An 11956-nucleotide genomic window follows, 5' to 3' on the forward strand; every position below is an offset into this window, starting at 1 on the left:
CTGAAAAACCACTATTCCATTCTAATGTTTACCCTAGGTATTCAACTAGAATTACAGTTGGATCTCATGGAGGCATTTCCTCAACTGAACTCCTTTCTCTGTGACAACTCCAGTTTGTGTCAAGTTGACACACAAAACCAGCCAGTACAACTGACCCCTTGTCAACTTGACAAACACATCACTACTAAGCCTCAACCCTTACTTTCTTATTCATCCCCAAGATCTAAATAATTTTAAAAGTCCCACAGTCTTTGCAAATTCTTACATATTAAAAATTCAATCCCTTTAAAATATCCAATCTCTTTTAAAATTTAAAGTCTTTACACTTTGGGAACAAGCAAAAGAAACTTATTCTAAATATTACCATTTCCTTTTTAAACTTCTTTTACTCATAGGACCTAATTCAAGGCCCCAGGCCTTTGTGGAGCTGGGGACTTCCCAATAGTTAAACAGCTTCTATTATAATGAAACAGTTGTCTGAGTCCAGAAATCTCAGGGATAACTTGTAAGGGGAAAGTTGTCTGAGTCCAGACAGCTCAAGGACAACTTCTCCATCTTGCTGGCAGGGTCAAACTAAGTTCATGTTCCCAGGCCCAGGCACCAACTACTATCCTGGTTGATGGAAACGCCCTTTCTCAACCCCTTTTGTCAAAATGATTGGGCAATGCTACAGCCCACACCACTCTGCACCCCTTTGTTTTTGGTTTTTTGGATTTGGTTTTTTGAGGACAGGGTTTCTCTGTGTAGCCCTGGCTGTCCTGGAACTCACTCTGTAGACCAGGCTAGCCTCAAACTCAGAAATACGCCTGCCTCTGCCTCTGCCTCCCAGAGTGCTGGTATTACAGGCATGTGCCACCACCGCCCGGCTCCCACTCCCCCTTTTAATAAGTGTGACGTCCCCTCAAGGTCACAGTTCGAATCCTGAACTTGTTCTAACAGGCCTGACCAATCAATAGCAGCTTGGTTACAATAAACTTTTGGCATCTGCATTGACCTGGTGTTTGTGTTATGTTTGATTTAAGAGGACCCCACATGACATCAATGCCATAATCACAGGACTTACAATCTACTTCATTCAATATTGTGAAAGTTCTATTTCAAGTATGTATGTTGACACTCTGAAGGGAAAGACATCCTGGCTACTGGGAACCAAAAGTCACACCGCACAACAAACCTCATACGAGAGACTTATTGGGAAGGAAAAATCCAGGAGGGTATTGGTTTCCGCTCAGGAAAGAAGAAAGCAGGGAACGGGGTAGTAGACAGGGTTTATATAGGATTTCTTACTCTCCCCACTCCCAGCTCTCTGGGGTGAGGATTGGTGAAATTTCAAGTCCTGAGCTTGAGGGAGCTCAGCAATTGGGTTTTGCTCAGGGGTTGGTGGGTTTCTAAACCAAGCTCGAGAACTGGTAGGGTTTCCTGTTCAGGACTGGTGGGAATTTTTTTGGGGGGGGGGGGGCGCTTGTAGCCACTCTTCCTCCTCGGGCCTGGGAATGACAGTTATAGCTGTTAGAAAACAACTGTTAGGGTTAAGGACCATTAAGGAAGTCTGGGAAAGGGTTGGGGGGACCTGGTGCTGCTAGAGGTCCTAGTGGTGGTGGTGTGGCCATTCTGCTTCCTTGAGGTCTTACAAAGTTCACAATGGGAGACCAGGGCAAGGAAGGCTTTGCCTGCCTCTTTCTTGAGTTGCAGTCAATAGCCAACAACGTAAGCATGTGTCCGATAAGTGATTACTGGTTTTCGTGACAAGCTCCTAGAATCTGCGGACTCCACGACCTGTCTGTGACAGCTCCAGTCTCAGGCCCCGGCAGTTCTCTCTTCAAAAAATAAGGAAGTCCGCCTTGGTGTTTCCTTTCCTCCTTCCTTCAGGATAGTCATAGCCGATAATTATGCTCTCGCAGTGCTAAGCCTTAGACCTGCACAGGTAGAATGGCGAAAGCAATTCATATACAAAGCGATCGGTCGACCGGCCGCCTAAAATTGGAGGACTAGAGACCACCACTCACAGGAAGGTAAACCCGAGCACAGGTGCGGTTTATTGTAGCTCCAACAATACGCTTAGATCTGCTCAATCCGCTGTGCAGGTACACTAACAAGGGCGCGCCATGGACTACATTTCCCAGCAGCCCTCACGAAGCTCGAGCCCTGGAAGCACAGTGCACTGGCCTATTTCCGGCTGTAGGTCTCCGGGTGTTGGGATCAGCCTTCGGAAAGGTTTTCTTTGTTAAGCTTCTGGGCCCCGTCATGACACTCTAACACCGCTGGATTCTGGTTCAAGTGTGGCTGAGGAACTTACCTTTCGGCAAACTTTCCTACGGAAATCTGACCCAGGTCGTACCCGGGCCACATCCGCCCAGGAATACCCACCCCTACCGCTTCCCACCTGGAGGCCCCGCCCACAGCTTAGCCCCGCCTTTTGGCACCGGCGGACACGTACCCCTCCCGCTCTTTTATGCAAATTTTCCTTGTCTCAGGTGGACCGTGAGTACGTGGCGAGGCCCGACCCAATGGGAGAGCGCGCAAGGCAAACGTGAGCCGGAAGTCCGTCCTGACGAGCAGCCGTTGGCTTGTGACGCCTAACTCGCGCGCTGAGACTTGCGCCACGGGCCCTGAGACCTAAGTTCTGTGTGGGCCTGAGAAGCGGTCAGGTGGCGACGCTGCAGGCCTATTATTGCCGGGATTTTGACGTGGGTTCGTCCAGCGGGATTTGTAGCCCGGCGTCTCCCAGCCACAGCAGCCGTGGCCTACTGCTGTATCGAGCCGAGAGCGTCTTTCAGGGCGGACGTAGCCGGGTTCGGGACCGCGGCCCTCTGGGGGCATGGCTATGGCTGCGGGTCCGAGCTCCCAGGAGGCAGAAGGGCTCCTGATAGTGAAACTGGAGGAGGACTGCGCCTGGAGCCACGAGGTGCCCCCGCCCGAGCCGGAGCCCAGCCCAGAGGCCGCCCATCTGCGTTTTCGACGGTTCCGCTTTCAGGACGCCGCGGGCCCCCGAGAAGCCCTTCGGCAGCTTCAGGAGCTTTGCCATGGGTGGCTGCGGCCGGAGCTGCGCACCAAGGAACAGATCCTGGAGCTGCTGGTGCTGGAGCAGTTCCTCACTATCCTTCCCCAAGAGATTCAGGGCAGGGTGCAGGAGCTGCGCCCAGAGAGCGGCGAAGAAGCAGTAACCCTTGTGGAGCGTATGCAGAAAGAACTTGGGAAACTGAGGCAACAGGTGACTGCTGTTTAACTCGTGATTTGGCCCGGACGGCTGGGTCATTGTGCAAGCCTTTTTTTTTTTTTTTCTTGTAGTCGAATATACTTGATTGTCCCGAGTAGACTTTACATGAGGAAGAGGAATTTTTTGGTAGATTAGCCTTTCCTTCCAGATTTTCCTCTTATGACGATAGTGAGGAGGACTTTGTTTCAACATGTAGGCGTTGCTCTGCCAGTATTTAGTTCTGCAGTTAGGAAGCTCTCTGGTTACTAGCCTTGTGACTTTGATCCTGTTTTTCTGTTGGCTAAAGTACTGTCTGGGGATAATTTCGAAGATTCGGAGAAAAGTGTCGTTTTGGATGACACCTACTGCCACTGCTTTGAGGGGTTTGTTTGTTTTGTGGCAGAGTCACATGTAGCCCAAGCTGACTGATTCACTGTGTAGTTCAGCTTGGCTGCAGACCAGTGGTGATCCTCCACCTTCAGTTTCCTCAGATTCTGAGTTCTAGGACTACAGGCAGAGTCTAGTTATGTAGCCCAGGCGTAAACTCGAGGCAATCCTCCTGCTTCAACCTCCCCACTACTGCGATTCCCACGGGCGTGTGCCACCACCCCAGGCCTCTGCTTAGTGGTTAACACTCAGCATATAGTTTCCAGTACAGAGCTGGATCTCTGCTAATTGAACTTTGAAAAACAGCTACGCACTGAGGGGCTATGGTCACTGCCTGAGAAGTTCAGCTTATCTAGTAGTGAGACGTGGAAGCATCCGGAAAAGGTGAGAGTGAGCGAGCAGAAGAGAGATGTATCCGTGGAGAATGTTGAGAAGGTGTGCACTGGCAGTGGACCATCAGTTTTTCTTGCTCCCATCCCTCCCCCATTTTCTGTTACAATCTAAAAAGCCCTTAGCATAAAACATCCTCTTAGCCAAGATCAAAGGAATAGTCCCTGGTTCTCTGTTGCAGGTGCGTCCTAAGAATCCTGTACTAATTTCCATTTCTCTCAGCCCCGTTGTGATGATGAGTGATGTGGGTTGGTTCCCAGGTCACAAACCAAGGGCGGGGAGCAGAAGTGCTTTTGGAGGAGCCTTTGCCACTGGAAACAGCAGGAGAGTCACCGAGCTTCAAGCTGGAGCCAATGGAGACTGAGCGAAGCCCTGGCCCCAGGCTGCAGGAGCTGCTAGACCCCAGCCCCAAAAGGGACTCCCAGGCTGTAAAGGAGAGGGGTGAGGGACAGTTATCTGGGCAGGTGGGAGGGAGGAGGGGCTTTGGGGTTGCCCCTCACCCTAGCAGAATGTAGTACAGGTGCCAAGGAGAAAGAATTTCTGAAGTCAAGGTTCTCAGTTGTGCTCTGAAAAACCTAAAAGTGGTGGTGTGAATTCCGTGAAGGGATGGGAGGAAGGGGGAAGTTCTTAGTAAAGCCCTTCTAGTTACAGAACAAGCAAATTATAGTTAGATGATTGATGTAGGGGGAGGGGGTAGATACTGTCTGCCAGGATGGAGGAGGATGGCTCACATGCCTTTACTATTACCCCATTACTTTTGATTACCTTAGTATACCTTTTGCTACTTTTTGTTTAATGTCAGTCCTAAAAGCAGAGACTTGCAGTTGGGGAGTGCATATCGTCTTGTAATGATCTGTGGGCTGCCAAGATTTGGTGTTACTGTTCTCATTATGATTTCTGTTATCTTTAGCATTATCTGCTCCCTGGCTCTCTCTCTTTCCTCCTGAGGGGAATGTGGAAGATAAGGATATGACTGGGACCCAGGTGATGTGGGAGTTCTCATTGCCTCTCCCCAGGATTCTCCTGTTCTCCTCTGCTTTGGGGGTGGAAGGTTCCCCTCTGCTACTAGGAGGATATTTTCTTTCTAATCAGATATCTCCCTTATTTTCTTTCTTTCAACCCATCACTTATAGGCTTCCCCCATGACATGAGTATTCTTGGCACTCCTGGGTTTTACCCCGTCAACTATGACTCTGAATTATTCTTAGTGTATTATTGCATGTAATGCTAAAGGAGATCCTGTGTTCTTTCAGTTGCCCGAGAGCCTCGAGGACATGGCAATGTATATCTCTCAGGAGTGGGACCATCAGGATCCCAGTAAGAGAGCTCCCTCAAGGGATATGGTGCAAGATAGCTATGAGGCCATGGGCACACTAGGTAAGAACTTCTCTCTCTGGGATGATGGCAGTTAGGACCAGACTGTCCTGCTCCTTGGACACACACACCTGGACATGAGCTCTGAGTTTTATCAATAACACCACCCCTTGCTCTAACATTTCTTTTTTTTTTTTTAAAGATTTATTTGTTTTATGTGAATACACTGTCGCTCTCTTCAGAGACACCAGAAGAGGGCATTACAGATGGTTGTGAGCCACTGTGGTTGCTGGGAATTGAACTCCGGACCTCTGGAGGAGCAGTCAGTGCTCTTACCCGCAGCCCTGCTCTAATATTTCTGATCCTAATACTCAGTTAAACATCTGCCAGATGGCACAGTTGATAGACTTAATGGCTTTCTTAGACTGTATTTCCATCGTTAGAGTTTAAGGCAGAGAGCCTGAACTGGAGAGAATTTCCAAAGGCAGCACAAATACTATCCAGTGACTACAAGCCGACATCACACAGGTTCAGCGCTCTCAGTTCTTACTTCCTTGCAATAGAAGTACTCCTGAGCTCACTTAGCATTTATGCCTTCTGTGCTTCTAGGAGTTTTGGGTTTGGTTTTTTTGTTTTTGTTTGTTTGTTTGTTTGTTTGTTTACCAGAGACAAAAATCCAGGGCTACTGGCATCAGAATACCAGTTTATTATCTCTCCTAGCTTGTAAAAATCCAGGAAGGGAAGGGGAACTTGTAAAACTTTGGAAAAATATATATACACAGAGTAGGCTAGACAATGCATTTATTAAAGTATATGTGTGTATTGGACAGTTATGCAAAGGTTTAAAATGCTAATAAAATAAGACAAACTGATAACTGAATGTAGGTGGAGTATATATTTAATTTGCATAGTTCCTCGACTTCTCTGTGTATGTGAAAATTCTCATAAGAAAATGGAGGTAATGTAAGGTGGTGTGGCCAGTGTGGTAGGTTATATTGAAGCATGCAGCATGAACGACTGCTGTCGTTTTCCTCCATGTTTGTATGGGGCTGTGCTTTCACTCGCACTGATTGTGCAGAGCTGCTGCTGTGTTGGGTTTCCTTCTTTGGGACCTCCTGGGTTTCATTGCTGGCACAGCGATGACAAGAGATTGGATTGCTGGAACTGAGCTTCTGTTTGAATCTGTTTTGTTAGAGGTAGAGTGAGGTGTTAGCTTCTCTATTTAGAACAGCACAGGAGGATTACAAAGTTTTAATCTCACTGTCTTCTAAGAGCCCAGGTTCTTTACCAATTGATTTCATGTTTTTTCTTCCAGTTTTACAGTTAAACTTAGTTCTATTAGTAGCCAACACTCTTATTATAAGTTGATTCTCAAAGAACTGATCATCCTATTTTATTTATCTTATACTTATTTGAATTACAAATTGTGTATCCAAAATTCAAGTTCTTTGAAAATATTTAAAAACAAATGGTCTTCTCTAGTTCCTGTTTCCTAGAGAGTAACTACTGGAAATGCTTTAGTGTGACTCCCAAGTGATGTTTATCAGACTTGGGGAGTTTGTTTCCCTCTGCTCCTGGCAGAAAATAAGGCTCTGTTTCTTTTCTCTACTTGGTTGAAGAGTGTGGTGATATGCTTTCTTTCATTGTAAACAGAGTCCTGCATTTCCAGTCAGGAGATCTCAAACACCCAGGTGGACCAAGGAGGGAAGCCCTGGGATCCACGTGTACAGACTTGCAAGGAAGGCATGAACCCTAGAAACCCAGTTCCAGGTAAGAAGTGAAGATAAACAATTGCTCAGGAAGGCTACCAAGGCTGTGCATGACTCTGTGGCTTTGAGTGCACGGCCAGTGTTGCACATGAGGAGATAACTGCGTCTTTGTCTCCTGCACCCTCTTCCACCAGTGAGGTCAGTGGGGAATGTGGGCTGTGAGTTTGAGGGAGTGCTTAGTATTGGGCTGACTTGCTATATTCTAGTCTCAGCCTTGATCCACACTAGGAGAGGAAGAGCTCATTGGAAAGTGAGGTAGGGGGTGGGGGAGATAAGAATGGAATTCTAAGACTAGTCTGAGCTCTGAGTCTTTGAATCTCTTCTCCATGTGCTTCTCTGGCATGCTTTACTTAACAAGGACAGGCTGGGAAACTGAGAGAGAACTCTATACTCTGGGCCTTTGCCTGAAAGGTATGTAGAGAGGGTTTTTTCCCACTATAAAATAATCTAGAGCTTTATATTTTCTCTCTTACTAGGAGTGGAAAAGTTTGAGAACCAAGAAGGAAATGTTGAGTCTGTTTCTCCTGAAAGTACCCATCCTCCAATACTGTTGCCTGGCCAGGCTAGAAGGGAGGTGCCCTGGAGCCCTGAACAGGGAAGACTTGATGACAGAGAAGGACATTGGGAATGTCCCCCAGAGGACAAAATAGAGGAGTCCTTAGTGGGAGCCCCAAGTTGTAGAGGACTGGTACAAGCAAAAGAACAACCTAAGAAACTCCATTTGTGTGCCTTGTGTGGCAAGAACTTTTCTAATAACTCAAATCTAATTAGGCATCAGAGAATACATGCAGCAGAAAAGCTTTGTATGGATGTAGAGTGTGGTGAAGTCTTTGGTGGGCACCCACATTTTCTGTCACTGCACAGAACACACGTAGGAGAGGAAGCTCATAAGTGCCTTGAATGTGGAAAATGCTTCAGTCAAAATACCCACCTCACCCGCCATCAGCGCACCCACACCGGGGAAAAGCCCTTCCAGTGCAATGTCTGTGGGAAAAGCTTCTCTTGCAACTCCAACCTCAACAGACACCAGAGGACACACACTGGAGAGAAGCCCTACAAGTGCCCAGAGTGTGGGGAGATCTTTGCTCACAGCTCCAACCTGCTTCGGCACCAGAGGATCCACACTGGAGAGAGGCCCTATCGCTGTAGTGAATGTGGCAAAAGTTTCTCTCGGAGTTCACATCTTGTTATTCATGAAAGAACCCATGAGAAAGAGAGACTCGATCCTTTCCCTGAGTGTGGGCAAAGCATGAATGACAGTGCCCCCTTTCTCACAAACCACAGAGTGGAGAAGAAACTCTTTGAATGTTCCACTTGTGGGAAAAGTTTTCGGCAGGGCATGCACCTTACCAGACATCAGAGAACGCACACAGGAGAAAAACCATATAAGTGTATCCTTTGTGGGGAGAACTTCTCTCATAGATCTAACTTAATCAGGCACCAGAGAATTCACACAGGAGAAAAACCCTATACCTGTCACGAGTGTGGAGACAGTTTCTCTCACAGTTCCAACCGGATTCGTCACCTGAGAACCCATACAGGAGAAAGACCATATAAATGTTCTGAATGTGGAGAAAGCTTCTCTCGGAGCTCACGCCTTACAAGTCATCAAAGAACTCACACTGGTTAGAAATGGTGGGATTTCTTTTTGCCACATTGTTGGCTGAAAACTGACTTATCCAGAGCTGGTATTCTTTGCTCATTTTGGTGTATTCTACTGATAATTAATATAAAGAGAAAATGGGACTTTTTTTAAGGGAGATGCAGAGGTGAAGAACTAGCTTAAAACTAAAAAGTTCAGTCTTTAGAAATAAGAATTTAAAGACTTTGAGGTAGCCTGCTCAAGGATGGTTTTCTGTGAAGTCCATCCGGTTTTCAGAAGCATTGACCTTTATTTTGACCCAGGTATGGTTTGGGTGCTATATTGAGTCTAATATTTATCCCATCAATTTTAGGGATAGCTATGGCTTCTACCCCCTCTTTGTGACATTAAGCAGGAGAATTTGGGCTCCTGAGGCCCTTGAGACCAAAAAAGGGCTAGGTCCTGGGAGACCAATTTAAAGTTAACAAGACTGAAAAGTTGGGATTTGTTTTTTTGTTTGTTTGGGTTTTTTTTTGTTTTGTTTTGTTTTTTTGTTTTAAGGCCCTGGCTGGGAAGTCCTGGGCAGTCCAGTTCTGCCACTGCAACACCCCTCTGAGTAGTTTTGTCAGGAGTGCTCATTGACATAAAAAGTGCCCTCAGAAAAAAAAGGGAAGTCATAATGTGGAATCCATACATGAACCCAGCATTTTAAGATTAAGGGTATGTGATTACAGTTTACCTTTCTAGATATTTGAGACTTTCTTCCACCTGTCAAAAGGTACCTAGAGCTCTGTAGACACGATTATGAGTGGAGGGTTCCATGATTTCATCAGATACAAAAAAAACAGGTCCTAGAGAAAATAGGAATTATGTCTTTCCCTATTGAGAATGTTTGGAGGATTTATAATAAATATCTCCAAGGAAACATGAATATGAATCTTTATTGAGGGACTTTGTGTTGATGTGATTCAAATTTCTCTTTTCTTGTGGGGGTTTCTCTATGTAGCTCTGGTTGTCCTGGAACTCACGTTTTAGACCAGGCTGGCTCTCGAACTCACAGAGATCCACCTGCCTCTGCCTCCTGTATGTAGGGATTACAGGCCTGTTAAAGGCAGGCTATTTTGTCTTGCAAAACTATTTTTTGTCTTGCAAAATCTAATAATGGTCTTCCCAAAGCCATTGATCATTAATGATGTGGGAATAAAGCAGGACAAAATTAGGAGGAGGAAAGTATTATGTCATAGAAGGTGGGCTTGGGCTAGGAGTGAATAAGAGGAGTGTTTCCCTTTTCTGTTTGCTTTGCTTTTTCTAATAAAATTGTGGAAGTGCATTGGCTGGGAATCAAACCCTGAGCCTCCTGCATGGCAGGCGAGAATTCTACCACTGAACCACCAATGCCACTTTGTTTTTTTAAGTCAGTTTCTCTGTGTAGCCGGGGCTGTCCAGAAACATATTTGTAGAGCAGGCTAGTCTCGAACTCAGATATACTTGCCTCTGCCTCCCAAGTGCAGAGATTAAAGGAGTACACCACCACCTCCCACAGAGTGTTTATAGCCTGAGAAAGTTAGAACCCAGCACTCTAGGAGTAGGAAATCAGATGCCAGGAAGCCATCTTACCATCTCCAGAGAAATCCAATGTAGCTATTCTGTGGGGAAGGAGGGTGGAGGACTGTTGAAGCAGTCCTTGTTCTTACCCTCGCTGTCTCAGGTTAGTGTGTTCAAAAGCTTGGTTTTCTGAGCCAACTTTTTAAGACATTATTTTCCATTTCTCTTTATCTTAAGGGAGTTTTTCACAGGTGAGCAGTGGTGGTCTGAGGACTGAGGGCAGGGAAAGAAGGTGAGGAGATTAATGTAGATTAACTAGAGATTAATATAGGATCTGCAGTGTAGGAACGGGGTCTTGCTCCCAGGGAGTAGGACAGGACTGCTAAGGCTCCTCGTGCCATGAGGTCGGGGGATGTCCACACTTGCTGTGCCACCAAACGGCTTATTACTTGGATTGTATACACACACAAGTATAAAATCACCCATGCAGATATTACATGGCCTCCCTGGTGTTGCTGTGTTGTGTACCTTTTCCTGGGCAGATGTAAATAAGTATCTGTCGCCCCAGATAAGGTATCAGTGGCAGACTAAAGAAAGGATTCCACCCATGTTAAGATTAGTAAGCTAGTGAGTATTGGTGCTACATACAGGAGGGCCAGATAGGAACAGGGTTCCCTAAGCCTGGAGTTTTCTTAACTGTGGATATGTGGAGAACAGAGGACCTATAGTTTCATTCCTCTTAGGATTTTATTGCCGTGAACAGACACCATGACCAAGGCAACTCTTACAAGGACAACATTTAATTGGGCTGACTTACAGGTTCAGAGGTTTAGTCTATTATCATCAGGGTGGGAGCATGGCAGCACCCAGGCAGACATGGAACAGGAGGTAGGAGCTCAGAGTTCTACAAATTCATCTGAAGGCTGCTAGGGTGAAGGTCTTAAAGCCCACACCCACACTAACACACCTACTCAGGGCCACACCTCCAAATTGTGCCACTCCCTGGACCAAACATACAAACCTCTCTACCCTAGCTTGTTCAAACACATGAGTCTTTGGGGGCCATAGCATAATAAAGTACATTTAATCCAACTTCCAAACTCCCCATAGTCTATAGTAGTCTCAACAATGTTAAAAGTCAAAAATTCAGCCAATCACTTAACTAATCCCCAAGGCAAGACAGAAAAACCAGCTGGGCACACTCCAAACTCTGCATCTCCATGCCTGACATCAAAGTAGCCTTCAGATCTCCACTCCTTTTACAGTTTTGTTGGTTGTGACAAACTTCTTTCTCCTGGGCTGTTTCTACTCCCTGTTAGCAGCTTTCCTCAGCAAGTATCCCCTTCTAGGGGCTTGGGAGGAGCCCCTTCCTCTATGTAGCATACATCGTTATATTTTAATTCTGGGGAATGAAACTAAGGTCTTGGTGCATACTTCATATATACCCCACTAGTCAATTACATGGTAGAATTTGAACCTATGTTTTTAGCATAGCCATTACAATTTATATAATTTGGGATGATAATTCATTATTCAGATCCTTGTTTTGTAAATAGAAAAAACAATATTCATACATTTAAAGAAGTGCACATTTATTTTCAAATTGTATTCTAGCCAATACATAAGTGGGCATTGATATGAAAATAATGTGTTTATTAAAGACAGTATCAACAGTACATTTGTATCATATATTCCAATTATCTTTACATAATCTGATTACTAGAACCAGAGTTGAAGGCATATTGGCAGTAACCTTAATATTAGGAAGTCTAG

At 45.7% G+C, this 11956-nt stretch overlaps 1 protein-coding gene and 1 non-coding gene across 3 annotated transcripts; one reads left to right on the forward strand and one right to left on the reverse strand.

Moving 5' to 3' along the window:
* Positions 1 to 2512: 2512 nt before the first annotated feature.
* Znf263 (zinc finger protein 263) lies at positions 2513 to 9569 on the forward strand. 2 transcript variants are annotated; one of them, XM_052194918.1, is made up of 6 exons: positions 2515 to 3211; positions 4234 to 4414; positions 4884 to 4957; positions 5227 to 5350; positions 6941 to 7057; positions 7533 to 9569. In XM_052194918.1, the coding sequence occupies exons 1-6, from the start codon at positions 2819 to 2821 to the stop codon at positions 8684 to 8686; spliced, it is 2043 nt and encodes a 680-aa protein (XP_052050878.1). In that variant the 5' UTR covers positions 2515 to 2818; the 3' UTR covers positions 8687 to 9569. The 2 variants fall into 2 exon arrangements, with proteins under 2 accessions (XP_052050879.1, XP_052050878.1); XM_052194919.1 differs by lacking the exons at positions 4234 to 4414; positions 4884 to 4957 and having other exon boundaries at positions 2513 to 3211.
* A 395-nt stretch (positions 9570 to 9964) lies between these two features.
* Trnag-gcc (transfer RNA glycine (anticodon GCC)) lies at positions 9965 to 10036 on the reverse strand. Its single transcript has one exon. It is a non-coding gene; the product is annotated as a tRNA-Gly (tRNA).
* Positions 10037 to 11956: the final 1920 nt, after the last annotated feature.

Source organism: Apodemus sylvaticus, chromosome 10 (assembly GCF_947179515.1).
Source record: "Apodemus sylvaticus chromosome 10, mApoSyl1.1, whole genome shotgun sequence".
In the NCBI taxonomy this organism is placed as follows: domain Eukaryota; kingdom Metazoa; phylum Chordata; class Mammalia; order Rodentia; family Muridae; genus Apodemus; species Apodemus sylvaticus.